General features: G+C 27.6%; 1 protein-coding gene across 1 annotated transcript; it reads left to right on the top strand.

The window, feature by feature from the left end:
- The first annotated feature begins 20,501 nt into the window (after positions 1-20,501).
- On the top strand, positions 20,502-22,234 carry LOC136086930 (zinc finger BED domain-containing protein 4-like). The gene is made up of 3 exons (XM_065809430.1): positions 20,502-20,533; positions 20,685-21,262; positions 21,438-22,234. Exons 1-3 carry the CDS (start codon positions 20,502-20,504, stop codon positions 22,232-22,234), a joined length of 1,407 nt encoding a protein of 468 aa, XP_065665502.1.
- The last annotated feature ends 4,724 nt before the right edge of the window (positions 22,235-26,958 follow it).

Raw genomic sequence — 26,958 nt, 5'->3', positions numbered from 1 at the left:
AAATTTTATTTTACAAGTCCAAAGTATCAAAAACATTAGTGCAAAGTTACTACCAGGAGAATGAGGATAATAATAAACCACAATTAAGTATGCCAAAGACATTAGTCCAAAGTTGCTACCAAAGAAAGAAAATAGCATTAAACCGCAATAAAACAAACGCAATTGCAAGAGTAAAATACCAACCGCAAGTTTACTTTTTTTATTATCATTTACTTGAAATATTTGTAAAGAAATAAATATCTTCTGAGAAATACATATATATATATATATATATATAAATATATATATATATATATATATATATATATATATATATATATATATATATATATATATATATATATATATATATATATATAGGTATATATAGGAATATATGGTTATTTTGCATATACTAAGTATTATAAATAGAAGCTGTTAATGAAATAATTATATAACTTTTTGAATATTATATTGAAACAGGTTATGCACCCTGTTTTTAATACGTAGTATCCAGGACTAATTGTTCATAACTAAAAATATCAAGTCAACTAATCTCTCTTTGTTTGCGTGTGCAAAGTTTTGAATTTTTCTAAATCATTTTTAAACTTAAAATAGTATACAAACTTTCGTTTGTGCCACGTTGTGAACGAGAGAGCTATGATCTAGAAAATATAATCTATAATCTTGTATTATATTATCTTTTATTTTTATGATCAGAGCTTTACTTTCAAACACATGATTTTACACCGCCACGATGTGTAGTTATGTGAACTATTGTTATGTAGTTTATGGTAAACGCAATAACGCTTGACATAAATTTATATTTTTAAAAGGTGGGATGAGGTTAAAACAAAACTTTTATTTGTTTTAATTTTACTACGTAAAAAACATATAAAATAGTGTTAGTTGCAAAAAAATGTTAAAGATTGTCTTCAATTTTTAACCATATAATTTTTATTACGCATTATATGCGTTACAGATTATGTAATAAAAGCTGTTCCAGTTTGTGGCTTTGGTTTATTAAACTTTCTATCAAAGGGTTTGAAAATCAACTATCCTTACGTCATTGAGATATCGAGACAAGAATATTTGAGGTTGACACAAACCAAACACTAGCTACTTGAGGCGAAGCTAAAAAAATAACCAAGAAATTGAAAGAGTCGTAAAACATCATTATATGTAACCAAAGATTAGAAAAAAAGTCAAAAGTAAAATTAATAAATTAACTTTTTCAATCATTTGCAATCAACATGCATACCTGTTTGGCAAAAAGTATTCATTATATAAAACAGTTAATCAATTTTTTTTCTTTGTAGGATACCCATAGGTGACCAAAGGAACCGCCCGTTATGTATCACTCAAATAAAACCTTCTTTATTCAACAGTATTTGTCTTAAAACAATAAAAAAGATTTCTTTTTAAAATCCGAACAAAGTGTCAAGAGTCATAATTGGGGCAAAAGGTTAAAACTAAGTTGGGTCTAATCATAATTAAACTTTTTAGATGCATAAACTTACAAAAACGTTTCAAAACTTTTTTATTTTATTCAAGAGTGTTCTATGAAAATAAAAAAGAGTGTTTTTTAAAATTGGAAAAAAAAAATTAGGGGTCTCAAATGGGTAAAGGGTAAAGTTGACGGAGCCTAAGCATATTTAAGCATTTTAAATTTACTATTACAAAAAAAAGTATAAATAAATTTCAAATAATTAAAACAAAGTTTTAAACAACAAAAACTTTTAAAAATATTTACAATATTAATGTATATATGGTACATTGTCCAACAACCCAGTGGGCATGGGACCTAAAAAAGTCGTCTTTTAAAGTAAATCTAAAGTACGTTCAAAACGTATAATTAATTTTTTTTTTATGCCCCATGCCTACTGGGAAAAATAGAATAATTTTTTATCCTGCTCTACTGCATTATTTAAATGTTAATGCTAAATTAAACTTTTCTTTCATTAAAAGTAACTACATAGTCACTTTCGATGTCGAGTATACTTTTTTACATGTTCAAATTTAGGATAAATTTAAACATGAAAAAAGTATAATCGACATCAAAAGGTAGGTTTGAATTAAGAGTAAAGTCTCCACACTGTTTAGCTAACTGTCTTGGGTAGATGAAAAAGAGTCTTTTAAAACATCTTTTTACATGACAGATTTCTCAACTTGAATCTACAATTCAGTGCATAAAAAATTTTAAAATAGAAAAAAATTCATGTCTAAGTCAAACCAGTGGGCTAAGATTGACATAAAATGTACAAAAAATCATAACTCCTTTATTTTTAAAGTTGTCAAATTGAAATTTTTATCAGTGACTCTAGTCATCATGAAGATCAGTTTAAAAAAAAAATTTTTTAAACTGATCTTCTTTTTTTAAACATTTTTTTTTGCAGATACAAGGCACCCTAAACACCATAATAGAAAAGGGTGCATAGGGCGTTATAGATTTTAGACATAACTTTTAGTTGTTTTTAGAAACAGTTTTTCCCAGATTCGAAGTATTAATTAAAATGTTCGTTACGTTTTAGACCCCTTTTTATAAGCAAAGGAACGTTAATTTATTAGATATTCTATTAGAAATCAGTGTAAAAATATAAAAAACTTAAAATTAAAAAAAAGTTACAATTAAAGTTTAATACAATCTTTGTAAAGTTTAAGTTCTTTAATACATCTCGAACTCCTTCTTAGAGAGCTAATAATTGGATCTGAACTGCACAATTATGTTCGCATTACATCTTCAATAGTGAGCTTTCTTGAATATATTCTCGTATAGTGTTCTCTATAATATAATAACGTCTTTATTTCGATATTTCTGAGCTGAGAAAGAAGACCTACTGTACTGGTTTATCTCTTACAACTTGAGAATTTTGAACTAGAATTTATTTTATGTACGATTTGAGGCATTGGGATCCATGGGTACAGAAAAAAGCAAAGCTCTGCTGTTTCTTTGGTGTATTTTTCAAGTTCATTAGCGTTAATTTGATGTTAAAAGAATTACGTAGAAACATTTCATGAGATTTTTATTGATGCCCAATGTATCAATGCTTTATGAAAAATTATCCTGGCTTCCACATATAATATATATCCAGTCAAAAATCACCAAAATAATAGGTTTGATGTATCGAGTTCGCTCCTACGTCAATAAAAATAGTCTTAAATTAATCTACTTTGGGCTAATTCATAGCTTCATCAGCTATGCAAACATTTCATGGGCAAGTACTCAAGCGGCAAAGATTAAAAAAATTTATAGTCTACAAAAACATGCCTGCAGAATCATTTACTCAAAAAATAGGCGTGAACACGCTAAGCCCTTAATGAAAGATATGAAAATGATGAATGTGTTTGAAATTAATATCTACCAGCATTTAATTTTCATGTATCGTTATAATCACAATATCTCTCCTATAAGCTTTAATAACAAGTTTAAAATAAATAAAAATGATAGCTATAATCTTAGAGCGAATATGTCCAACACATATAAACTGCCTCGGATAATAAACAAATATTCAGAGTACAGCATTCTATATCGAGGTCCAAAAGTATGGAATACTTTTCAAAAAGGATTCAAAGGCACGGTAAATTCGTTAAGTTCCTTCAAGTTTTTAACAAAAAAAGAAATTTTTAAAATATAAGAAATGTTTTTGGTTAATCATACTTTGAATAATTTCTCATAAATCTGTTTTTGTTTTATTTCTACTTTTGTTGGTTGCTTATCAATTTTATTAGCGAATTACGCGTTTTATTACGATATTTTATTGAAATTTTATTACGCATTAACATATTACGATATTTTTTTGAAATCTTGTTATAGGGGCTCTATGAAAAGATTGCGATAACGTACTGTCATCCTCATCTTCTTTGAGCCCCTATCTGTTTTACTTATTTTATTTATTGAAATTTTATATTACGAAGTTGTAAAATCTTATATTATATTAAAACAGAGAAAGAAAAAAAAAAAAAAAAAAAAAAAAAAAAAAAAAATGAACTAATTGAGTCATGTAATACCACTGATAAAGGGAATCATATAGTCTAACAGTGTCAAAACAATAATCAGTCTATTTCATATCCTGAAGAGAGTGTTACCAAGATAATGTAAAATCTGAATAGAAGGTTTTAATATTTTTATAAATGCTTTGGCCAGTAGCATCATCAAAACCAGCCTTACACGTGAGTGTCATTGCTTTCATTGCTTTGTCGTTCAATATTTAGTGCCTCAGCACAGGTTCCTGAAGTGCACAGATTCTTTGCAAAGTATGAATCATTAAATCTTTTAAATGAACTGAAGCCAAACTGTCATATTTTTAGAATAACATTTCAATTTTACATCCCTGACCTCATTGTAAGTGGGGTAGATGTTATATTCTTTCTCCAAGGCTCCGCTTTTAATCAATTTATATGAAGCTTTTGTCAGGCTGGCATCAATTTTTAAAGCCAGTGCTTTGTCTGCTAAATAGTTACTTGCTTTATATGTATTTGAAATATTTAAAATGTCCTTGGCAGCAATAACAATAGATTTATCTCTTAGTTTTTTACTAACAGCAAAAAATAATTCATTGGATGAGTGAGATTCAAGTATACCAGATGCACACCATTTTTTAGTTTTAGTATAACTATCATCAAATGTAACTGGTTTTCGGCCACGTCTACTTGCAGTTGGTTCATTGTCTTTTACTGACAACTAAGTGTTCATTAAGCCAGTTCACAAACTTCTTTTCAAAATTTTTGACAGTATAGTTTGCAGATTTCCACTTTTTTTTATACAAGTTAACAAATCGTTGAACAGCATGCCTATAATCAACGTCTTTAAACTCAGCAATTTTTGGCTGAACAAATTTCTTCAATAATGTTTTGTTTTGAAATACTAAGATTGCTCTTTTATAAATGTCAAAGTTTAATAAAGCTATATCTAAATAATTCTAACAAATATTTTGTATTTAAAAGTTTAATATTATAAAATATATGCCGCGTAGGGTACTAATTCTTGTTAGTAATTAAGTTACTACAAATGTTAGTAATTAAAATTAAAAGTAATTAAATTGCTGTTAGTGTTAGTAATTGAATTACAAACAACTACCGAAAATATGTCGTTGCTATGCTATGCAAAGTAAGGTATCCATAGCAACCAAAAAATTAACCTCATAAAAATTGTGAATCTTATTTTAATACATACGCCCAATATTGTGTACTTTTTCAAATAAAATACTGTAAAAACAACATTGGTGTAAAAATGGATTGTTGCTATGCAAAATTAACTACCATAGCAACCAAGTTAAAACATAAATAAAATCTGAATGGGGATTTAAGGGGACGAGTAATCAATGGAAATTCAATTGAAGCATCATATAGTTCAAATAAATTTAAAACAGACTTGCACACGGCAAATTGAGGTAATTATCAGTAATAGTGCGGCAAAAAATATATTTCTTAAAGATTTTTTTTTTGAATCTGAAATTTTCCAAGTATAATTTTTTTTTTTTTTTTTTTTTTGTCAGTAAGTAAAAAATTTTAATCGTAATTAATAAAAGAAAATTTTTTTTACATGACTGGGGCTAGAAGAAGACAAAATTAGTCTTATCATTAAGCCCAGAAAAATGCATCATTATAAAATAAAATTTTCAAATAAATGCAAAAAGTATAAAATGTTTTACAATATTTAATTTTTAAACTTTCAAAATATTTAGTAATTTAAAGAGTTATATTTAAGAATTGGTTAGTAAAATAAGACAATATAAACTAAAAAATATAATTGAGAAAATTGAAAATTGAAATTAAAAAAATATAATTGAGATAACATGCTATGACAAATTTTATTTCACGTAATTGTTTTTCTTATCTCTAAATACTCCAAAATAACATGTACTCATTTTTTGTTTTAAAAACGTAGATGTAATTAAAATATCACACAACGTTGATGTCACCAAAATTACTAATTTATATATATATATTTTTTCTTTTTTTTTATTTCAATATTCAAGTGCTTAAAGTCCTGGTAACTAAGAGGTTTAATAAAAATAAGTTACCAATAAATTTCTCCTAATATATATAGATACTAAAATTGTATAAGTTTTTAAGATTAGACAACTAAAATTTTTCCCATTTTGTTCACCTACTGGCTCACTGTGTGTGGATAAAAAATGCAATGCAGGATTAAAAATTATTCGATTTTTGTTGGATTATAACTATATATATAATGATATTTTTTTGTTGTTGTTGTTTAAAACTTTATTTTATTTATTTGAAATTTAATTTTAGATTTTAGTTTTTATTGGGCTTCTAATATGCTTAAATTGGCTTAGTCCCCCCCCCCTTTCCTCAAATTTACCCTTAGAACTATTTGTGACTCTTGTTATTTTTTTCCGATTTTAAAACTTTTCTATTTTTATAGAACAAATTCTCTTAAATAAAGTTAAAAAAGTTTTGTAAATTGCATCTATAATGCTTAAATGGGCTAAGACCTCACTAAATTTTACCCTTTTGCCCTAATCATGACTCTTAACACTTTGATTGGGTTATAAAAAAACTCTTTTCAATTGTTTCAAAACAAATAACTCTTGATCAAAAACGAATTCATTTGACAGACAAGGCATAACACCTGGCGATTCTTTTGACCGCCAGTGTACCTTAAAGTTTAAAACTTGTTAAAATATAAGTGAAAAACGTAAAATATCTGGTTCGAAAATCACGTAAAATGACTCTGAAAGTTATAAATCGCGTCAGTCATGGTAGTCAAAACTTAATTTAAATGTCAGAAATAGATTCTCTGACTTCAATTACCAAAAAAAAATTTTGATGTGTATTATGAATAGGTTTTTTTTATTTTTGCTAATTTTTGGTATGTGACTACAGTGCATTGATGTCATCTAAGATAACGTGATGTTATTTCACTCATCACTCAATGTCGCCCACTATCTTTGATTGCTTCTAACTCAGTGAACACACACGCTACATCAACACAAACAAATTCATATAAAGCAGCAAATCAACCTTAATCAAAAGAAAAACACCTTGATCTCAAAGAAACCGTATTTATCTACCGTAATTATCTATCGAAGAAATTTTGTTAATTTTTGGTTAGTTTTTTGCAATCTAGTTTGCTAATTTCAAACAAGCTAATTTCAAGTAACTCTACCAAGTTGTTAAAAAGTTGAAGCCAAAATTGGCCTCCCAAGATGGCGGCGATTTTAATACCTAGCTCTGAAACCGATATACGTTTTATATGGCTTATCAAATTACAAAAGAAAATAATTAAATAAGAATAATAAATTTGTAAAAAATAGAAGAAAACAAATGAATTATTTAAATATTAGAGAGAAAAAAAATTATCTTTTTGAATAATTGAATTTATTATTAAATGGCATTAGTGAAATTTACAATTTTAGTTTTATTTATAATTTATGTACCTTTTAGTTCTTAGTTACCCAATGCTGTATGCTAGAAGGTTAATAACAAAACAGCATGGTAAGCAGCAATTATGTCTTCCTCAATTTTATACTCTCAATTTTTTGTAGCAAAATACCATTCTTTACATATGCTGCATGAACTATTTTATGAGTGCTCATTATAATATAATTCTAGAAGAAACCCCTGAGTTTTGGGTACTCACGTACACAAAACTCAGGGGTTCCTTCTAAAATTATATTATACTTGAATGCTATTATTGCATAAATTATTTGATTAAAATATTCTAAAGTGTCACTTATACTGGTAAAAAAAAACCAGTTTTAATTATAGTTATTTAAAACAATTTTTAAAACAAATAAAAGTAAATAATCATTTCTTATAATTTAAAGGATAATCACTCAATACATTGAAGATACAAATGTATGTAAAAATACATTTAATTAAAAAAAATGTATTTATTAAATCTTTAATATAGAAATATTCAAAATAATATCTCTTCTGTGAAATATCCTTAACTAATATATATATATATATATATATATATATATATATATATATATATATATATATATATATATATATATTAGTTATACAAAGTTTCTTGTCTAGTCTAAAAACTAGTTTCATTGGATATTTGGCAGCAATTAAATCTGTTTAAGGTATATTTCTCGACTAAGTAGAAAAAGAAGGTTCACCATAAAATTAATTAACATGTAAGCTCAGTCAAAACCATCTTACAAGCTCTTTATTGGAGCTGTGAAATCGACTCGAATGTTTAACAACAATATCAATTGCCAACAATTCACAGCCACATATAAACAACTCTTGATGCGAAGTACCATTTAATGTTCAAATGGAAAATTTAGCATCAGAGATAAAACTCATATATTTAAAGTTTTAGACAGTTTTTTGGCTGACTCCAGTACTAAAATATCTGGCAAAATTGAATTAATAAGAAAATTTATTGGAGAGAAAACCACCTAATAGTGACCACGATTATGCATATATTCCAAACTGCAGCAATCTATTTGAATACAAAAAAGCTTTGGTCTCATATATTGCTGGATATGTAGCTAAAATAACATCAGAAAAAAATTATCTCCATTAAATGTCAGAATGCATTAGTACTTCTATTTCATTTTAAACAAAATAGCTTTTTAAAATTCTGAGGCAGGAGGTTTGATTAAACCAACCATAAATGTTATTATCATATGGAAAGAAACTGAAACGTGCTTCCAAAGATTGCTTGCTTCAATTGATGGCCACCTTCCAATTGAAATAGGAATTTAAAATGCAATCGCAAGTGCTGTTTTAAGATCAGTGGATTTCTATATAATATTCACTGAATTAGCTCCTCCTATATTTGACTCTAAGTGATAACCATTTATTTTACTTGGTTCAGCTCGTTCTCGAAAACTATGCAAAAGTACGCCTTTAAAATCTTGGATAAAAACAAACTGCTAAATTAATTGGAAAAAAAGCTTCAGAAGCAATTGATAAAACTTTTTTATTTATGATTTATAAAAACAATATATACATCTTAAATATGTTTATGTATATATATATACATGTTTAGTGATTTTAGTAAAATACATAAAAAATAAGGTACAAATAATTATGTATAAAAAAATTCTAGAAGAAACCACTGAGTTGTGTGTACTCACATAGCTCAGCTTACAGTTCTAAAACTATTAGCTGAGCTCTGTGAAAAATCAATTTCATAATAGTTTATTTTAAAAAGATATTCAGCTGCCTACCATGCAGTTGTGTTATTAACCTTCTAGCACCCAGCATTGGGTAGTGAAGAACTAAAAAGTGCATAAATTGTATTAAAAAAAATATCAAAAAATAAATTACAATAAAACTAAAATTAAAAGAAAGTAAATAGATGAAATATAAATTTAAAATTATTTCAGTTTTTCACATTTTAAATAATTCTTTGAACGTTGTTTTGAAATTGATAAATTAGATAACTATTAGGTTCTTATTTGTTTTTTACTTCTACTAATAGGTTATAACTAGTTATAACCTATTAGTGGAACCTAGTAGTTAACTACTAGGTTCTAGGTATAATACTAGTTTCTTGTATGTTCTTTACTAATTTCTAAATAATTAAACTAAAAATCTTATTTACATTAAATAAACAAAAAAATTTAGTTAAATTAATTAGAAATTAGTTTATTAACATTAGTAAAGAACACACAAAAAACTATTATTATATTTAAATAATGGTAATTAAATTTTTAATTACAACTATATTTAAATTTTTTTTAAAAAAAAGAGAAAAGTATTATACAATTGTTAAGAGTATATTCTGTAAAACAAAGTATTTTATATATTTTAGAAACTTACGTAAATTTGTAATATTGCGTTTTATTCAAAAATAATTGTTATGTAAAACTGAAAACTATATTTTTATTTGAGGCTTGTACATTTATTTTTATATAAAAAAGATATAAAAGTTCGTCATAGGCCGCCATCTTGGGAGGCCAAAACTGGCTTCAAAAAATTTGCCCTATTATCTATCCAGTTATATTTTGAGATAAGTGCATGTTATATTAAGTCATATCGTCTAGATTTACTAAAAATTTTACATATACGAACTATTTTTACTGGATAACTTTCGGGTTTACCACCCTAAGTAACCATCGCCTACGATAAGGTTTAGGTTACAACTAATAGCGTATAGTTTTTACAATATGTTAATATTTGTAGTTCTTGTAAATTTTAAACATTTTATTATATTAATATGACATTTTATACTATAATGTTATTTAACTAAGCCCTGTCTTGAAAAGTAACATAATTAAAACAAGATGTATACTATCATTGCAATTACACAGGAAAAGTCACATTAAACCGGAAGTCTGATGAAAAGACTGCTTCTGCAACAGAGGTTATAAAATGTTATGAGACAGCTCATTTTCATGATGGTATAACTACTTCGACTTCTGATAGTAGTGCTCATGGTATTTGTCAAACAAAAAAGCTGCCAACACTTGATATTTCATTACAATAAATATTGACATTTACTTGTGTCAATTGATTACATTCAATTGATCAGTGAGTCTTTGTTAAAAAACTGGGCAAATTCATAAAATGGAGTGAAAAAATTTGATGAGTTAACCATGTCAGATTAAAGTAATCTTTTTTATCGCGCAAATCAGAAATGTTGTACAATGTACCACGTATCAACACTGAGAGAAAGTCTCTCTTAGAAAATTGCAATTGGAGCAAAGCCAAGAAGGAAACCTACTTTTAAGCAACCAGTGGTGGTCTTTGATTAAGCACCAACATAACCATATATTTGCTCTGCAACAACCTCACTACGGCAGGAACAGCCTCACTACGGCATCAGTGCATAGATAAAGTTAAGTGTCAAAGTATTTTAGAGCCTTGAATGACGTCATGGTAAAAAATGGCTTTCAACTTAAACCAAAATCTATATGGAATATGGAAACTGGTCTACAACTTGATAAAAAACCAAGAAAACCAAAACGTTTAAAAAATTCTCCATAGTTAAGCAAGTAGAAATTGAGAGTCAATCACTTTGATTGTCTCTGTGAATGCACAAGGCAAGTTCATCGCACCTCAGGTGATAGTGAACTCAATGTACAAACCATAAATATGGTTTGTACATTGCCCATTTACTTGGAAAATTATAAAAAAAAATTTCCTGTGTAATGTGACTTTTCCTGTGTAATTGCAATGATAGTATACATCTTTTTTTAATTATGTTACTTTTCAAGACAGGACTTAGTTAAATAACATTATAGTATAAAATGTCATATTAATATAATAAAATTGAAAAACATTCAGGCCTTTAATAGGTTTCAACACAGATTCTACACAACCAGAAATAAATTTTTTCTGGTTGTGTAGAAATTTGTTTGTTTATTTCGCCATTCTATAAGTTTTACAATTTAAAAGTTTACGAACAAAAACACTGGCGGGACATTACTTTGTCTTATCACCGAGCCCCAATCATACGTAATTACAATAACCATATAATATATTTATACTTTCCAAATTATTTATTGGAAATTATAAATATAAAAATAGATAACAATTAGTTTAAGAAATACTTCAAGAATAATTAAATAATCAATTAAACAAGAAAAATCGAAAGAAAAGAAAAAAAGACAAACCAAAAAAAAAAAAAAAAGAGCACATATTTACAAGAGCCGTACTAAATTTAGTATGTTACAAATTGTTATAAATTTTATTTTTAAATTTTTCAATAGATACTTTGTATAATATACGTATGTATATACGTATATTATACAAAGTATTTATTGAAAAATATAAAAATAAAATTTATAAAAATTTGTAATAAAGTAATATTTAAACAAAAAACGAAAAATAAAAAATAAAAGAGTACTTAATTTACAAAAACCATAATATTTATGTATATTTTAAAACCAATATGAATAAAAGTAAAATAAATAACAATTTATTAATAGTTTAAAAAATATATATATATTCAAGAACTCAGATTAGATTTCAACAATAACTTTTAAGATTAGAGGCAACACCATAACTGAATTAATGAAAAAAAAAGTTGATAAATTCTGAGATATGTATAATTTGAATTTTAGTTTAAAAGAAGCTTTTAAAATCGGATATGATAAAAAAGTAATAACACCTGTTTCGATTTATTTTTAAACTATTGTATACTAACTTTTTTCGTATTTGCAATATTAGTAAACTTTTTCAACAAATAATGTCCACGGTATTGAATTAAATATGTAATTTGTATTGAATTATATTTAGGGACAATGTACTTATTTATCTGAAAATTTTTTCGGGTATTTATGCTCTACTTTTTCAAATTGGAAGTGAAATATTTTATCAGATAGTCCCATCTTTATTTTATACATGAACATTAAAACTTGGTGTAAGTTTATTTTATAAACGTTTAATGCGCCTAGTATACACAGAAGAGGCTCGCATAGTACAATTTTATCAGCTCCAAATAATATTCTGCACGCATGTTTTTGTTTACTGTACAATTTTTTTAATTTTTTATGGTTTGTACTTGCCCATGCAATATTACAATCAAATAACAATGAATAAAAGAAATTGTAAACTTTTTAAAGATTTAATATTAAGAAATGATATCGTGGCTATATTTTTTGATATTTTTTTCTCAACGCTTGATCAATCCAACGTAAATGTTTGTCTAAAATTTTCTAATTTATTTATTTTATGGAATAAAATATATAAATTATTACTTTTAAACCACTCATTAACCTTACCCAACTCTTCGTTAGCTGTTTTAAAAAGTGTTTTAATATCTCTGTGAGAATCAAAAAGATTGGAGTCATCTGCAAAAAGAATACAGTTTAAGAAGTCTGTTGCTAAATTTAAATCATTTATATATACTAGAAATAATAAGGGTCCTAAAATAGAGCCCAGGCGGACACCACAATTGTATAAACTGCTTTCTATTGGTCAAATAAGTTTTGAACCAATGTAAGTTATTATTTTTTACTCCATATTATTCAAGTTTTTTTCAGTATGTTATGGTTTAAAGTATCATAAGCTTTTGACAGATCAATGAAAACTCCTAATGTAAAGTTAATAGTACATAACTTGTTTGTTATTTGATTAACTATTTCAACCTCTGCATGGTCAGTGGAATATTTGTTTTTGAAATCAAGCTGTGTTAAATACAACATATTGTTTTCTGATAAATAATCATCAATTATATAAATATACAATATACAACTGATAAACAATTATCATAAAATTAAAGCTGGGTCTAGTTATAGCTATGATTTACCAAGATATATTTGAAAAATTTTGGCACACAACATCCTCAGTTGTTAGTTCTTAATGAGCGCGATTCTCACAATTTCCTTGAACTAACTGATATTGCTATTTACGACCAAATAGATATAGTTCAAATGCCTTTACACGCATCAAACTGGCTTCAACTATACAAGTGCACTTCATTCATGCCACTGAAAGATTATAATTGCTCTACAGCATAAGATCTGATGGGTCAGTTTCGTGGAGTTACTACCTTACGTTTAAATTTTGCAAGTATATTTGCTTCAGCATGTGGTAAGCAATGACTCCAAAAAATATTTTATCTGGGTTCGGGCAGTGTAGAACTTATCCATTCAATCCTTAGGTTATTCCAAGTAATGCATATTTGTTCAAATATTGAGACTTAGTTGAGGATTTCTAGCTAATTCAACCGTATAATTCTGTTTCGGAGTTTACTGGAATATTTAATAATTGGACATTCCATGCCAAATGGTTTATGATTTTTATTCAATGTGGTATTCTTAAGGACTGTTCACAGGGTTGCTTGTTTCCAACTTTAGTAAACAAGTTTGCCTCAATGACCGACGACACGGTTTTCGTAGTGGAGGGGCACAATTGTCAATTTTTAAAAAAGTCCTCTATATCTAGAATTTTGTTAAATAAACAAAACAAAACAAAAAAAAAAGGTTCTTCAGAAAAAAGTAAGGAAGGGGGGGGTGCTCGTGCATTTAATAGAAATATCTGCTAAACTTGGGCATTATTTTTTTGTTATATTCCGTTTTTTGCTAAATAAGTTCTTTTTATAAGTAAATAGTTGACATTTTTTTATCCTAATTATTATAGAGCACCACAAAAGAGCATTTAAGTAAAATGTTCACGCCACCTTGCTAACCATTGATGTTTATATAATCAGAGTAGGCGTCAATAATTGTACCTCTTGGTTCTGAGGCTTTTTTAAGCCTAAATTAAAAACAAATTCTTTTTTAAAAAAAAGAAGAAAATTAATATTAAAATTTTTTGACTTGAGATTATTTAGCTATTTATCATTTTTACAAAGAAGTTTATCCGGATATCCGTTTTTTAAATAATTTTTCTTGTTTTTTCTTTACTTAGCATAATCTTTTATCCGACTCACTTTATTTAACTATTTGTTCCTTTTCTAAGAAACAAATAGTTAAAAAATTTTGTTTTGTTGGATTTTTTTCTCAGCTTTTTGTCGATTCAAATTTTGCTGATTTTTTTTTTTTCTCTCTCTCTCTTTTTGTTCATTTTTGTTTTTTATTACAAATGTATATACAAATATTTATAAATTATAGAATGATTACAAACGAAGATTTTTTTTTAAAGACAAATAAAATAAAGAAAGAATAAACACTTAAACTCAATGAAGAACATGTGGCTTTCTCGCATAGAACGTTAAAACACGAGAGAAAAAAACGCGTTAAACCCGAGAACATTAAAACGCGTTAAAACTGGTTTTGATGCTTTTTTAATTTTATATTTTAAATTCTTTCTAATCTTATTAGAATTTTAATTGTTTTTTTTGTTTTTTAATTACAAATTAAATACGCTAAATGATTGCTCGTTTATCATTAATTGTCATTAATTGCAGAGTGCTCGCAAATAGCGGATGTGTCTGTCTAACGGTTGATAGAAAGAATAAAATAAAGGAAAGAAAGAAACCATTTGAATAAAGAGAGAAAATTTATCAATATAGTTGACGATAAAAGTAAGCCAAAAAGAAAACTTCTATTTTTTTGTCTAAAAGAAATTACTAAAATTAAAAATCAATCAATTAATAATTAATAAATTGCATAAAGTGATGAGAATGCGCACAAAAATATCTACTTACAAATTAAAAATTGAAACAAAAAGTAACATAGAAATTATTTAATTTTTTACCATTTATCAGTTACCACTGTTGAGTTTTTTCTTCACTAGATCTGGGTTTTTACTGCTGTCTCGGTTCATGGGTGTTTTTTTTTAGCAAAATGTTGCCAAATATAATTATATTTCCTTCTTTAGGTATTTTTTATTGATAAATTTAGGATTTATATTTAATTTTTTCAAATCAAACTTTGTTTACGCAACCATTTTATCAATTTAAGAATTTTTGAAATTTGTTATTCGAGTTTTAACTCAAAAGTTCGACCTCTATACTTTACATTACAAAATTTTAACTGTTGATTTGCACTTTGCTTAGAGTAATATCAGTCGTAGGATGTCTTTAAAGGCGTTTTGTTAATCTTTGATTTAAAATTTAGAACTACGTTAGTAAATATATTGTAAAATACATTTTTGTTCTTTACTAAATTAATTTATTTTAAATTTTGATAAGTTACTAAACGATATCAAAGGTGTTTTAAAATACTCTAGGAAATTTAAATCGCTGCAACTTTAACTGCTAATCGGTAACTTTAACTGCAAGCGGTAATCGAACAACTATCCATAAAATTAAATTCTAATTAAAATGACGTCAGTTTTGTCAAGTTTTTAGTAACTTAGTTGCATACAGTAGACCTTTAGTTAATTTAGTAATTTTGACTTAATTTTACTGTTAATTTTATTTAAATATTTGTTAAAATATTTAACAAAGCATTTTGATGCTGTTTACATAATCTTAGTATTATATCTGTGTTTTTTCCTGAAATTTGAGGACACGTATGTACACGTTTAACGGAAATTTGCAGAAGTTTAGGACGCATTTAAAGAATTAATCATTACACTTACATTACGCCTACTTAAAATTGCATTTACTGTAACTATTTTTTCTTCATTACTTTTTAGCTCACCTAATTTTTTTTCTTTTTTACGTATCCTTTTTATATTATAAATTAGTTTATTATTTGCTTTATTATTGTTTATTCTATTATTGATTATCATATTTATAGCATTTATATTTTTAACATTTATATTTTTATAACATAATTGCTATTACTATTGTCATTACTGTCATTATTGTTATTATTGCTATTGTTGTGATTGTTATTACTATTGTTCTTGTTATTATTATCAATATTGTAGATATTTTTATAATAAAATTCATTATTATTATAGTATCGTATATTTACTACTGTTATATTATTGTTTCTGTTGTAATAATCTTATTAATATCAATAACTTTATTTATAACTAATTTCTAATAATAATAAATCTGCAAAAATAGAGAAAAAATTATTCGAGCTAATCGTCTTTTACTTCAATGTAATTTCTGCTCATCAATCACTGCACAGTGGGCCAGGTGGTGGACAAAACCTAAAAAATAAATATTTATTATATTCAAAGCCATATAATAAAACATATTTGTAATACTCTCATTTAAAATTTGGAAAATTGTTTTGAATATAATAGTGTCTTTTAAAACCATAAAAATCAGTTGCGGTTTCATGTATAATGAAAAAATAATTTTTTTTTTTAAAAAAGGGTGAAATTTTCACTTTTTATTCATACCTATAGTAAACAGTAACTTTTAAAATTTTATGAGCTTACGGTATTAGTTTATATATTTAAACTATTTAACAGTAAAGCTTTATAATACACTTATAATCAGGCTTTAAAATAACGAGGTAAATTTTTAACATTTATTACTTTTATTTTGTACAAAAAGTGTCACATACTTTAGGGAACCTACGAGAACCTATACTAAATACTTGAACTAGTAAATGTAATATGTATACAATTATTTGAATTATATACATTGGCCTTAACTTCTCTTTTTCGGTTTCTTTAACATTTTAAAATAATGACTTGTAACATTTTAAAGTTTGAAATCAACTTTTATTTCTCGTAAACAAAAATACATTTTGTTTGTTTTTAATTCAATACAAATTGCACTGCTTACCTAACAATTTTTTTTTTTTTTGTTTACTATAAAAATTGACGACATTTACGGACTTATACGACAAAATGAACTAGTTCCTTATGATATACCATTCTTTTCATTGAAATTAACTGTTCTAGTTTCTGCAGATATTCTGTTAATAGATATAACTGTTCTAGTTAATAGATGCTAGTTAATAGTTAATAGATATAACTGATATAACTGTTCTAGTTTCACAAGTAGAACAAGAAGATTGTAAACTTAATAAAATTATAATGTAAAAAGTTGATAACTGCAAAACAATGATAACACTCATTTTGAGAGAAGTAATGAAAATTGGCTAGCTCAAGATTTTCAATACACGGTCACATTAAATGCTACACCATCAGTTAATAAAGTTGGGAAACCATGTTGCTCTTTTAAAAAAGTTTGAAACAGAACAAAAAGAATAAGCTTAACAATGTTAATAATATTTTATTTAGCCATAAATTATTTCATGCAACAAAATTGAAACTAAGAAGTGAGTTTAAATACAAACCTGGCACAAAAATTTCTGAAATTTGAAATAAAAGCTCTATGAAACCTGCTTAGATATATTCACCTGATAAAGCTTTACCATTAATTATTAATGATGATATATCATAATCAACATACCAGCTTCTGAGAAATGGTGCTGAAAAATAGTTTGCCATATATATCCTTTATATAATGGTACAAGATCTTCAAAAACTAAATTCAAAAACTAAATCCCAAGAACATTCATATAGATGGCAATTCAGTACAAATACCGTTAAAAGATCTTCTAAAACACACTCTTAAAAAGCTATGTGGTATACAAACTACCGTGCTAATTACAATTCTAAAAAATTAACTAAACTGACGTTTAGATGCAAGGCTGGTTTTGATGGTGCTACAGGATATACTGCCTACAAACAGGTAAGTTAAAATGAAAATAGTAACGAATGGAGAGTGACTGTTGATTATTTACATAGTACCTTTAGAACTCAGTAGGCTTTATAATAATAAAAACGTTGTAGTATTATTCATCCAGAATGTGCGGCCAATAGATTAAAAAATAAAAAAATATATTCTTATGTATAGAGATGATAAAGATAAATGTTCAAAACGTCCTGGACATATAATAATATCAATATTAGTATTTCAAATCTATATATTTATTTATATTTTCTATATAATTTTATATATTTATCTATATATTTCAAATCTATTATATAATAATATTGATAATAGAGTTTCAAATCTAGTGATAGATTTTCATTTTTTCTAAAGTGCGCATTTTTATTTTTAAAGTTTATTGCATTAATTTTTTTTTAAATTCTATTCCACCAGAAGAGTTTGTTATTCAGTTCCGCGATTTTAAAAAGTTATAGGATTTGAAATTAAAAAGTTATAAATCCGCGTTTTTAAAGTTTTATAAAGTTTGTTAAATAATTTTAAGTATTAGCAACTATTTAACTATAATTTATAATAAAATTAAATATATCTTAATACAAAGTGATTCTTTGGACATGTAAAGGGTTTTAGTAAAAAAAAAAAAAAAAAATCTATTTTGTCCACCATATCTCTAATATCCAGCCCACTGTGCACTGGTTAAGTTCAATCCACAAGAAATATAGTTCTTTGAATTATAATGATTTTATGAAAAATCTTTTTCATCGCTTTTGGCTCTGCACCTTTCCTTTTAGTTCTATATCAAATAATAAACTACATCTTTAAACTTTAATTATGGCCGTCCTGATGTGGAGGAAAGAAGGGGGGGTAGGGGATGTCTAACCCCCCTTAAGTAAATTTATATTTAAAAATTAGTAGGTAAATGTGGACAATGGAGTCGGGAAAATTGGATCTGCTGTAGGCAGTCAAATGTTAGCCAACGTGGACCTTTTTTTTTAAAGATCTTTCATATTTAGTTTTTTTTTTTAATTTTCCATATTTAGTTATTCTATTTGAAATACTTTGTTTGAAAAGAATAAAACTTTTTTGATTATGGGTGATTTTTAAGCTTCGGCATTACGAAGATTTTACTTCGAAAAACTTCGAGAATCGAAGTATTTTTCGAACTTCGAATTTCGAAGTTTAAAAATATGGACTTCGAAAACACGGAATTCGATTTTTTCGAAGTTGAACAAAATGGTCCTTATAATTGCGTATACAATCAAAGTATTTCGAAGTAAAGAAATTCGAATTTTAAATTTTCGAAGTTTATATTTTCAAAGTTCAATTTTTTTAAAGTTTTTTTAATTAAAAGTATGCTATTTTTTGTTTATCGCACATCGTTTATTGAATAAAAACTAATTAATTTTGAAATATTTTTGTTACGTAAATAATTTTAAAATTAAAGTTAATATCAGGGTTGGCAACGGTTGGAGCGGTGTTTTTTACAAATGAGTAGCCGTTGGTATCAATTTAATTAGTTTTTCGAGTTTTATATTGTTGAGTTTTTCGAGTTTTATATTGTTGAGTTTTTCGAGTTTTATATTGTTGAGTTTTTCGAGTTTTATATTGTTGAGTTTTTCGAGTTTTATATTGTTGAGTTTTTCGAGTTTTATTTTGTTGCAACCAATGAAAAGTAATTAGTAAAATGCTCAGCGTAGTTTTTAAAGTACGATCAAAGTATTTCGAAGTAATGAAATTCGAATTTTTAATTTTTCGAAGTTTATATTTTCAAAGTTAAATAAATTTTTAGCAGATAGTATGGTTTGTTGAGCACTAATTTATAGTTGTATTTACTAGATTTAGTAAATACAAGTTTTAACAAAAACAATAATTTAAGACTTTAGCTGATTAAATATCAGAGTAAATAAACAAATATTCAATATATTATCAGGAAACATTTAGTTGTGCAACTTGAAAAAAACCTCTCTACAAGTTAAAAAATGGCTCCTTCAACAAAATCATTGTGGAAAGAGTTTGACAAAATAAAGGCTCCTGATGACGCACCTCCAGGTGAGCGTGATCCTTCTGGAATGCGGAAGAATTCTAAAAATGAAAAACTCATCAACTGGCGCTTTAAGGTCTCATTTAAAGTGTCACAAAGGAATTCTTGCAAGAGTGGTAGCCTCTGAGCTAGCAGAAACTGAGCAAGATAACGCGAATCCACTGGAACTTCACCACGCTTTGGTTGATGTGAACGAATATGAAAAGAACCGTGACGGTAAGAAAATTATAAAACACAGGCGGCCCTTGTTATATGCGATCTTCTTATTTAGCTTTAAATGCTCATAAATAAAGTTTAACTGTTTCAATTTAATTTTTTTCAGATTTCATCAACAGCCCATCAAGCAACACTCCTCTGAAAACACGCAAACAGAAGAAGCTGTTGCCAGCCCAATCCACACCTAACAATTCAATTGTTGGATACTTTCAGCCCAAAGTTTCAATTTTTGACAAGCGCTAACTTGACTATGATTTCGACCTACTTGAGCTGTTGGTGAGCTGTTCACTCTCATTCAACATTGTTGAGACGGAAGGATTCAAAAAGTATGCGGCCAAAAGGGAACCCAGGATGACGGTCAAGTCTGCAACAACTTTTTCAAAGTGTTTGTGTGTGTAAAATTCTTTCCTAGTACAGTATGCTGCTGTCAAAAATAAGTTACTGCTGTAAAAACGTTTGCATGGATAATTGTAATTTGAATTGAAACTCTGACATTATATATATTTAATTGGTTATTATTATTTTATTTTTTAGGCAAAAACTCCCATTGCTTAACGGACAGGTAAAGCAATTCATTTCTAAGGAATTGGCTAGAGAACTCAATGACTGTGAAGGCCTTGGGGCTTTGACAGACATGTGGACAAGCAGAAGCAACGATTCTTACATATCTGCAACACTTCATTTCATCAACAAAAACTTTGAACTGAAAAAGTTTGTTCTTGCTTGCCAGCCATTTAGTGGCCAACATACAGCTGCAGCCTTAGCCAAAGCTTTGTATAAGGTTATGCAAACAGACCTTTCTTTTCTCAGAGCCAGTACGCAAAGGATTGCTGTGCACAATTCAGCAGCTAATATAAAGGCTGCAATTCCGAAAACAGTAGAGATTACAGACTCTCTGCTTTGCGCTGATCACTTGATTAACTTAGTGCTGCAAAAAGCCAACGAAAAGAAAATTTTTAAGTATTCATGCCACAATGGGACGTCCCAATCTTCTGAGGAAGATAATAACGACATTAACAAGGCAATCAAACAAGCCCAGGATTTCTCTGCAAAGGTTCACAGAAGTTCAAATTGTCAAAATGACATCAAAAAAAAGTGTCAAGAAAATGAAGGTAATATTAATAATATTTTGGTCTAATATAGAAACTTTTAAATTAATAAAAGTATTTGGTAAAAATTAACATTACACATCTTATAAACACTGAAATATTGTCGACCCCCTCCTCCTCCTCACACATGCAAATAATTGTGACACTTAATATTTATTTTTTGTTTTTCTATTTTTAGTTTCTTACGTCAAGATCATCACAGACTGCTTGACTAGATGGAACTCGAAGTCCATGATGATCACCTCCGTAATTCGGTTGAGAGAAGTCCTTGAAGAATTGAGAGACAGTAAATGTGAATTTGCTGATGTCACCCCGTCAGAGAATCAGTTTTTACTTTTGGTGGAAGTTCAACCCATCTTGGATTCATTCCGGAAAGTCAGCAAGGTCTTTTCTGCTGACAAGCATCCTACACTTCATCTTGCTTGCAGCCAACTGGTCAACCTTCAGATGAAGGTAAACTACATTGCTCAATTAGACATACAATCTGCCACGAAAGGCTTGGTCCAAATTCGGACTGGTGAGCTGAATAGGCGATTTCCAAACAGTGGAACAAAGAATCACTACCATGCCATGGGAAATTTTCTCCACCCCTTCTTCAAGGGTGCATTGGTGAAAAAGTATGGTGATTTGGAAGGGCTCAAGGACAGGTTGGTGAATGAGCATCCAAGTCATCAAGAATTTTTGTCCCAAATCAGGAATGCTTCCCTTAATCTGACAGGGTCTGGCTTTGACTTTGACGAAGCTGAAAAAATGGCATCAGAAATGCCTGGAGAAGAAATTCTGTTCAGGGATGGAAAGTCAAAAATTAAAATTGAGTTAGACACATACAAAGGTCTCCCTCGTCCCAATTCCTCAAACACTGATACCCTAAAGTGGTGGGAAGCCCATGCAAAAATGATTCCACTACTTTCCCAAGTTGCAAAAAAATACTTGGCCATTCCTTTAACTTTTGCATCAAGTGAAAGGGTTTTCTGAGCTGCAGGCAGTGTGGTCACTGATTCAAGAACAAAGTTGGATCCCCGAAATGTTGACAAAATTGTTTACCTCAAGACCAACATTGGAAAGATAAATAATGCACAATCTGCTTTGACAATTGAAACAGCAGAAGAGAAAACAGAAAGGAAATCCAAGACCTACCAAAAAGGTCAATCTGCTGTCACTCCACTACGACAAAACAAGAGGATCCGAACAAACTGTGGTTCCATTGATATTTCTGATGATTAAACTTATTTTGTACATCTGTAAATTGTAATACAAATCAATTACAAGCAATAATAGTTGTTACAAAGAATTAAATCCATTAATAGCTCTTAAATCCATTAAAAATGGTCTAAAACTGGGTTTGATATACATCAGGAAAATTTCGGAATACTTCGAAAAAAAATTTGAAATACTTCGGAAAAAAATTCGAACATTTTCGAAGTCCGAATTTGCTTTGATTGACTTTGAAACTTTGACTTCGATTTTCGTAGTTACAAACGTTCACTTCGAAACTTCGACTTCGAAAGGCTTTGTCACCCGTAATGCAGAAGCTTAGTGATTTTAATACAGATTTTATAAAAACAAACTCAGATAAGTAAATCTCGGAGTATTTAACATCACTCCTTCAAATAACTTTCTTTCTTTTATATCCTTACCAATAATAATTAAAAATCATTCAAGTGCTTTAATTTTCTAACTCAATTTTACAGATATTTTCTCCGGAAATATGACCATTAGATTATCGGATCATTTTCCCCAGTTTCTAATTTATTCATCTTTTAAAAAAAGAAAAAACTAATTTTCGTAAAAGCAATATTTATCTTCGAATTTTCAAAAAAACTATATAGTAAAGACTTCAAAAGTAATCACTTGAAACTGAGATTAAGTAAGTAGAGTTTCTAATGGTAATACTTATAAATCACATAAAGACTTCTTACTAGATTTAACACTCTTCTAGATAAACACTTACCGCTAAAAAACAACAACTAAGTAATCGTGGCTTTAAACCGTAGATTACTTTAGGAATGTTAATCTCAATAAAAAAACGAAATAAAATATTTCTCAAAACAAAAAATTTATATGACAAACTAAATCTTAAAAAACTTATAAAATTTACTTGTAACACTTAATCGGCAAAACAAAAAACAACCATTTTTCCAAATAGTTTTCTACTTATAACAATAGTTTAAGAGCTACGTGGAAAAACACTGGAAGTCTTTAAAATATGCGTTTGTAAGGTATATCGTATCCATCATGTGTATTTTCAAACAACACAATTATACATGATCCAGTTAAAATCTAGAAAATTTTAATCCCTAAAGAACTTTAAAAAAATATTCACTTATCCGATACTGATTTCCATAAGTATTTAAAAACACCTAAAGTAAAGTCTATATTCATTAAACCTACTGACAGAAATAAGTTATCACTTATTATTTCTCTAAATAATTGCAAGGCTTCTGGTCCAAACAGCGTTCCAACAGCGTCTAAAACAGCGTTCCGACCTTTTTTAAACTTCTTGCTTATGATATTTCTCCAATACTTTCTGAACTATTTAATTTCTTATTCGTTACTGGTATTATTCCTGATACTTTAAAAAAAGCATCAGTTAAACCAATCCATAAAAAGGACACAAAACTGTAATAACCATAGACCAATGTCATTATTATCAAATATCAGCATAATTTTTGAAAGGTTGATGTATTTTTGTATTTACCACTTTCTTATTTGTACGTCAGTTTAGATTTCGTTAAAAACACTGCCATGCACCACGAATCAGTTCTTTTTTTTTTTTTTTAGATGCCCCAAGAAGTCAAGTTATTTAGTTATTTTTAGGTTATTTATGGTATTTACTTGAAGGTTGGTCATAATTCGACCTTCTTTCAGAAAAAAAAAAATTTATTGGATCATAGTTAGAAGTGTGGGGGTCGTCTAAACGATTTTTGATACATCAAAATAAATTTTAAACAGCTTATTTGACGTTAATATGCTCAATGATGTTTGACAACATTGCATTATTCAAGTTCTAAATTTAATGCTTATAGTTTAAGGATTATTTTTAGTAAATAATGTTAAATAATAATTATTAATGGTTTAAGAATGAAAGCGTATACACTTTAAACATCAAGACGGGGGAGGTTTGCCCAATGCAAATGGGGCACATTGATCATATGTTAAAACCGTTCCTCAACAACTCTTTTTTTTTTCTTTGTTAAATAGCTTGTTTTATTTGCGATAATAGCTTTTTGTGTTTTAAAATGCTTTCAAATAAAAAAAAATTGAGGAAATAATAAGAATTAAATAAATAAGAGCTTTATGTTTTTTCAATATATTTAGAGGGTTTCATACTGAGGTCCAACGCAATTTAAATTTTAATTATGAATAAGTTTTTTTTTAATCAAAAAAAATAAAACATAAAATGATTACAAAAAAAAAATTGCTGAAAATTTAATTTGACCTTGTTTTATATAACTTGGTCTACTTACCCCGATAGCGGGTTAGTCAGCCTCCTGGGTCTACATACCCTGATAGCGGTTTAGCACGTTAGCCAGTCAGAAACCTAACGGGGCCCGATAGCGGGGTATATTAGTATATCATAATCCAACAAAATCAATTTAAAATGTATTAAAAACCAATAAATAACGTTATTTATGCGTAGTCTAAGGTCTTGTCAATTTTTTTTCATATAAAAATAAAATCCTCCTCAGGCTAGTTGCTATAAAGAGGCCACACGCCAAGGCCGGTGACGAGTATAGCTCACTAAAAAGCATCATAACCTGCTTCAATGGACGAAGTGTAATTGAGTTTAAGAAAAATGAAGAATATTAAAGTGACTGAAAAATTTGAGTTAAAAAGATAGCATATAGATAGCGGACTAATATTTCACTGGATGTTAGAATGTGAAATTATACATAAATCGGTTACGACTAATTAATGTATTTGATTAAAAGCTAAAAAAGTGGTATGGTGGTTTATCCTCTTCCGGCTAGATGCCATATAGAGTCCACTTACAAATATAGAGGCCCGTGAAGACGAGTTTAGCTCACTTAAGAGCATCATAACCCACTTTGACGAACCAAGATAGCATAGAGAAACCGGAGATATTGCACTAGATTTTAGAATGTGCAATGAAACATTAATCGGTTATAATTAACTAATGTATTTGAATGTAATTTTATTGTATGACACTTAACAAGTAATTACTACATTCCACTAACAACAGTTATACATCAGTTATACTAAGCTAAAAAGTTATACATCAAAGAAAAAAAGCGGGCCAAATTATCTTGGTCTACTTTACGTAGTTTCTCCAGATTTACGCAAACTTGTGGTTTTAATCATGAAACAGTTTATTTAATACAGACAGTACGATCTACACTTTTTGAATCAATTTTTTTTTTATATATTTTTACAATTACATAATTTTTACAAGTTTTAACTTTATATACTTTAATTACAAACACATTCAAACTACCTCTAATATAAAATAATAAAATAATAAAAATTTAATTTAAAATAATATTAAGATACATTTGATGTATATATATGTGTGTGTGTGTGTGTGTGTGTGTGTGTGTGTGTGTGTGTGTGTGTGTGTGTGTGTGTGTGTGTGTGTGTGTGTGTGTATATACTTGCGTGTGTATATATTTATTGTGTGTATATATTTAAGTTTTGGATGTTTGTTTGGACAGATTTGTGATATTTTACTCATAAGATATTTGATATTTATTCCTCATAAGATATTAGAAAATTTTCATAAAATTGCTTTTATCTAAAATAAGTTTTTTTAGATAAACTTTTAAAGAATTTTTTCGAAGAGGAATTTTTATTGAGGAAGTTTTTGGTATTATTTTGTTATACAGGCAAGGAACGCGATATGCTATAGTTTCCAGTTGCTCTAGTGCTAAATTTATTTATACTAGTTTGAAAAAAGTTATTTATAAATCAACTTGGAACAGTTCTCATTTTATGTTTGAACACAAACAAAATACTTTGATATATATTGATTTGGTTAATATTTAAAACAATCATCTGTTTTAGTAATGGGTTTGCATGAGTAAGTTTGTCTTTATAAAATATAACTCTTGAAGCGAATTTCTGCCGTCTATATAGAGAACTTAATTTAGTTTTATGGGTACTTGCCCATGTTATATTGGTGTATAATTATACAGATAAGGTGTTGCTTTAAAGAGTATACAAATCTTTTTTTGATATTTTGTATTAATGGCATTTATGTGAGAGTTCCATGATAAATTATTAATGCCAGTTGCTTCTTATTTGTATTTTTAATAATCATGTTTTAAAAACATTCATATAACAAGCCTGATTATTACATTAAAAACATAAAGATTTTATTGAAAGCCCGAAGTATTCGTCAGAAGTCAGAATTAACACTTATTTACTCAATTTACTTGTGCAAGTTAAGTAATTAGTTCAGTTTCAAGTTTGATAAATAAGTAAAGTCAAGAGTTTGATAAATAATTAAAGTCAAAAATTTCAGCATTAAAAATGATAACTCCAAGGCGTTTAAAAATGAGACCCCATTCCCAAAAAAGTCTAAATTTTTTCATTTTGCTTTCATGTAATTTGTAAGAAGTTATGTTAACGTCTACATAGTTATATAGCATTATATATATATATATATATATATATATATATATATATATATATATATATATATATATATATATATATATATATATATATATATAACTCAG

This window comes from Hydra vulgaris, chromosome 11 (assembly GCF_038396675.1).
Source record: "Hydra vulgaris chromosome 11, alternate assembly HydraT2T_AEP".
Lineage (NCBI taxonomy): Eukaryota > Metazoa > Cnidaria > Hydrozoa > Anthoathecata > Hydridae > Hydra > Hydra vulgaris.
Note: the sequence above shows the minus strand (reverse complement) of the source record. Positions and strands in the feature narration are given on the sequence as shown.

Coding starts and splice junctions, on each gene's coding strand:
- LOC136086930 (XM_065809430.1), top strand. CDS start 20,502: ATGACGGTCAAGTCTGCAACAACTTTTTCAAA. Junction 20,534..20,684: donor TCTGCAACAACTTTTTCAAA/GTGTTTGTGTGT, acceptor TTTATTTTTTAG/GCAAAAACTCCCATTGCTTA. Junction 21,263..21,437: donor AAAGTGTCAAGAAAATGAAG/GTAATATTAATA, acceptor TTCTATTTTTAG/TTTCTTACGTCAAGATCATC.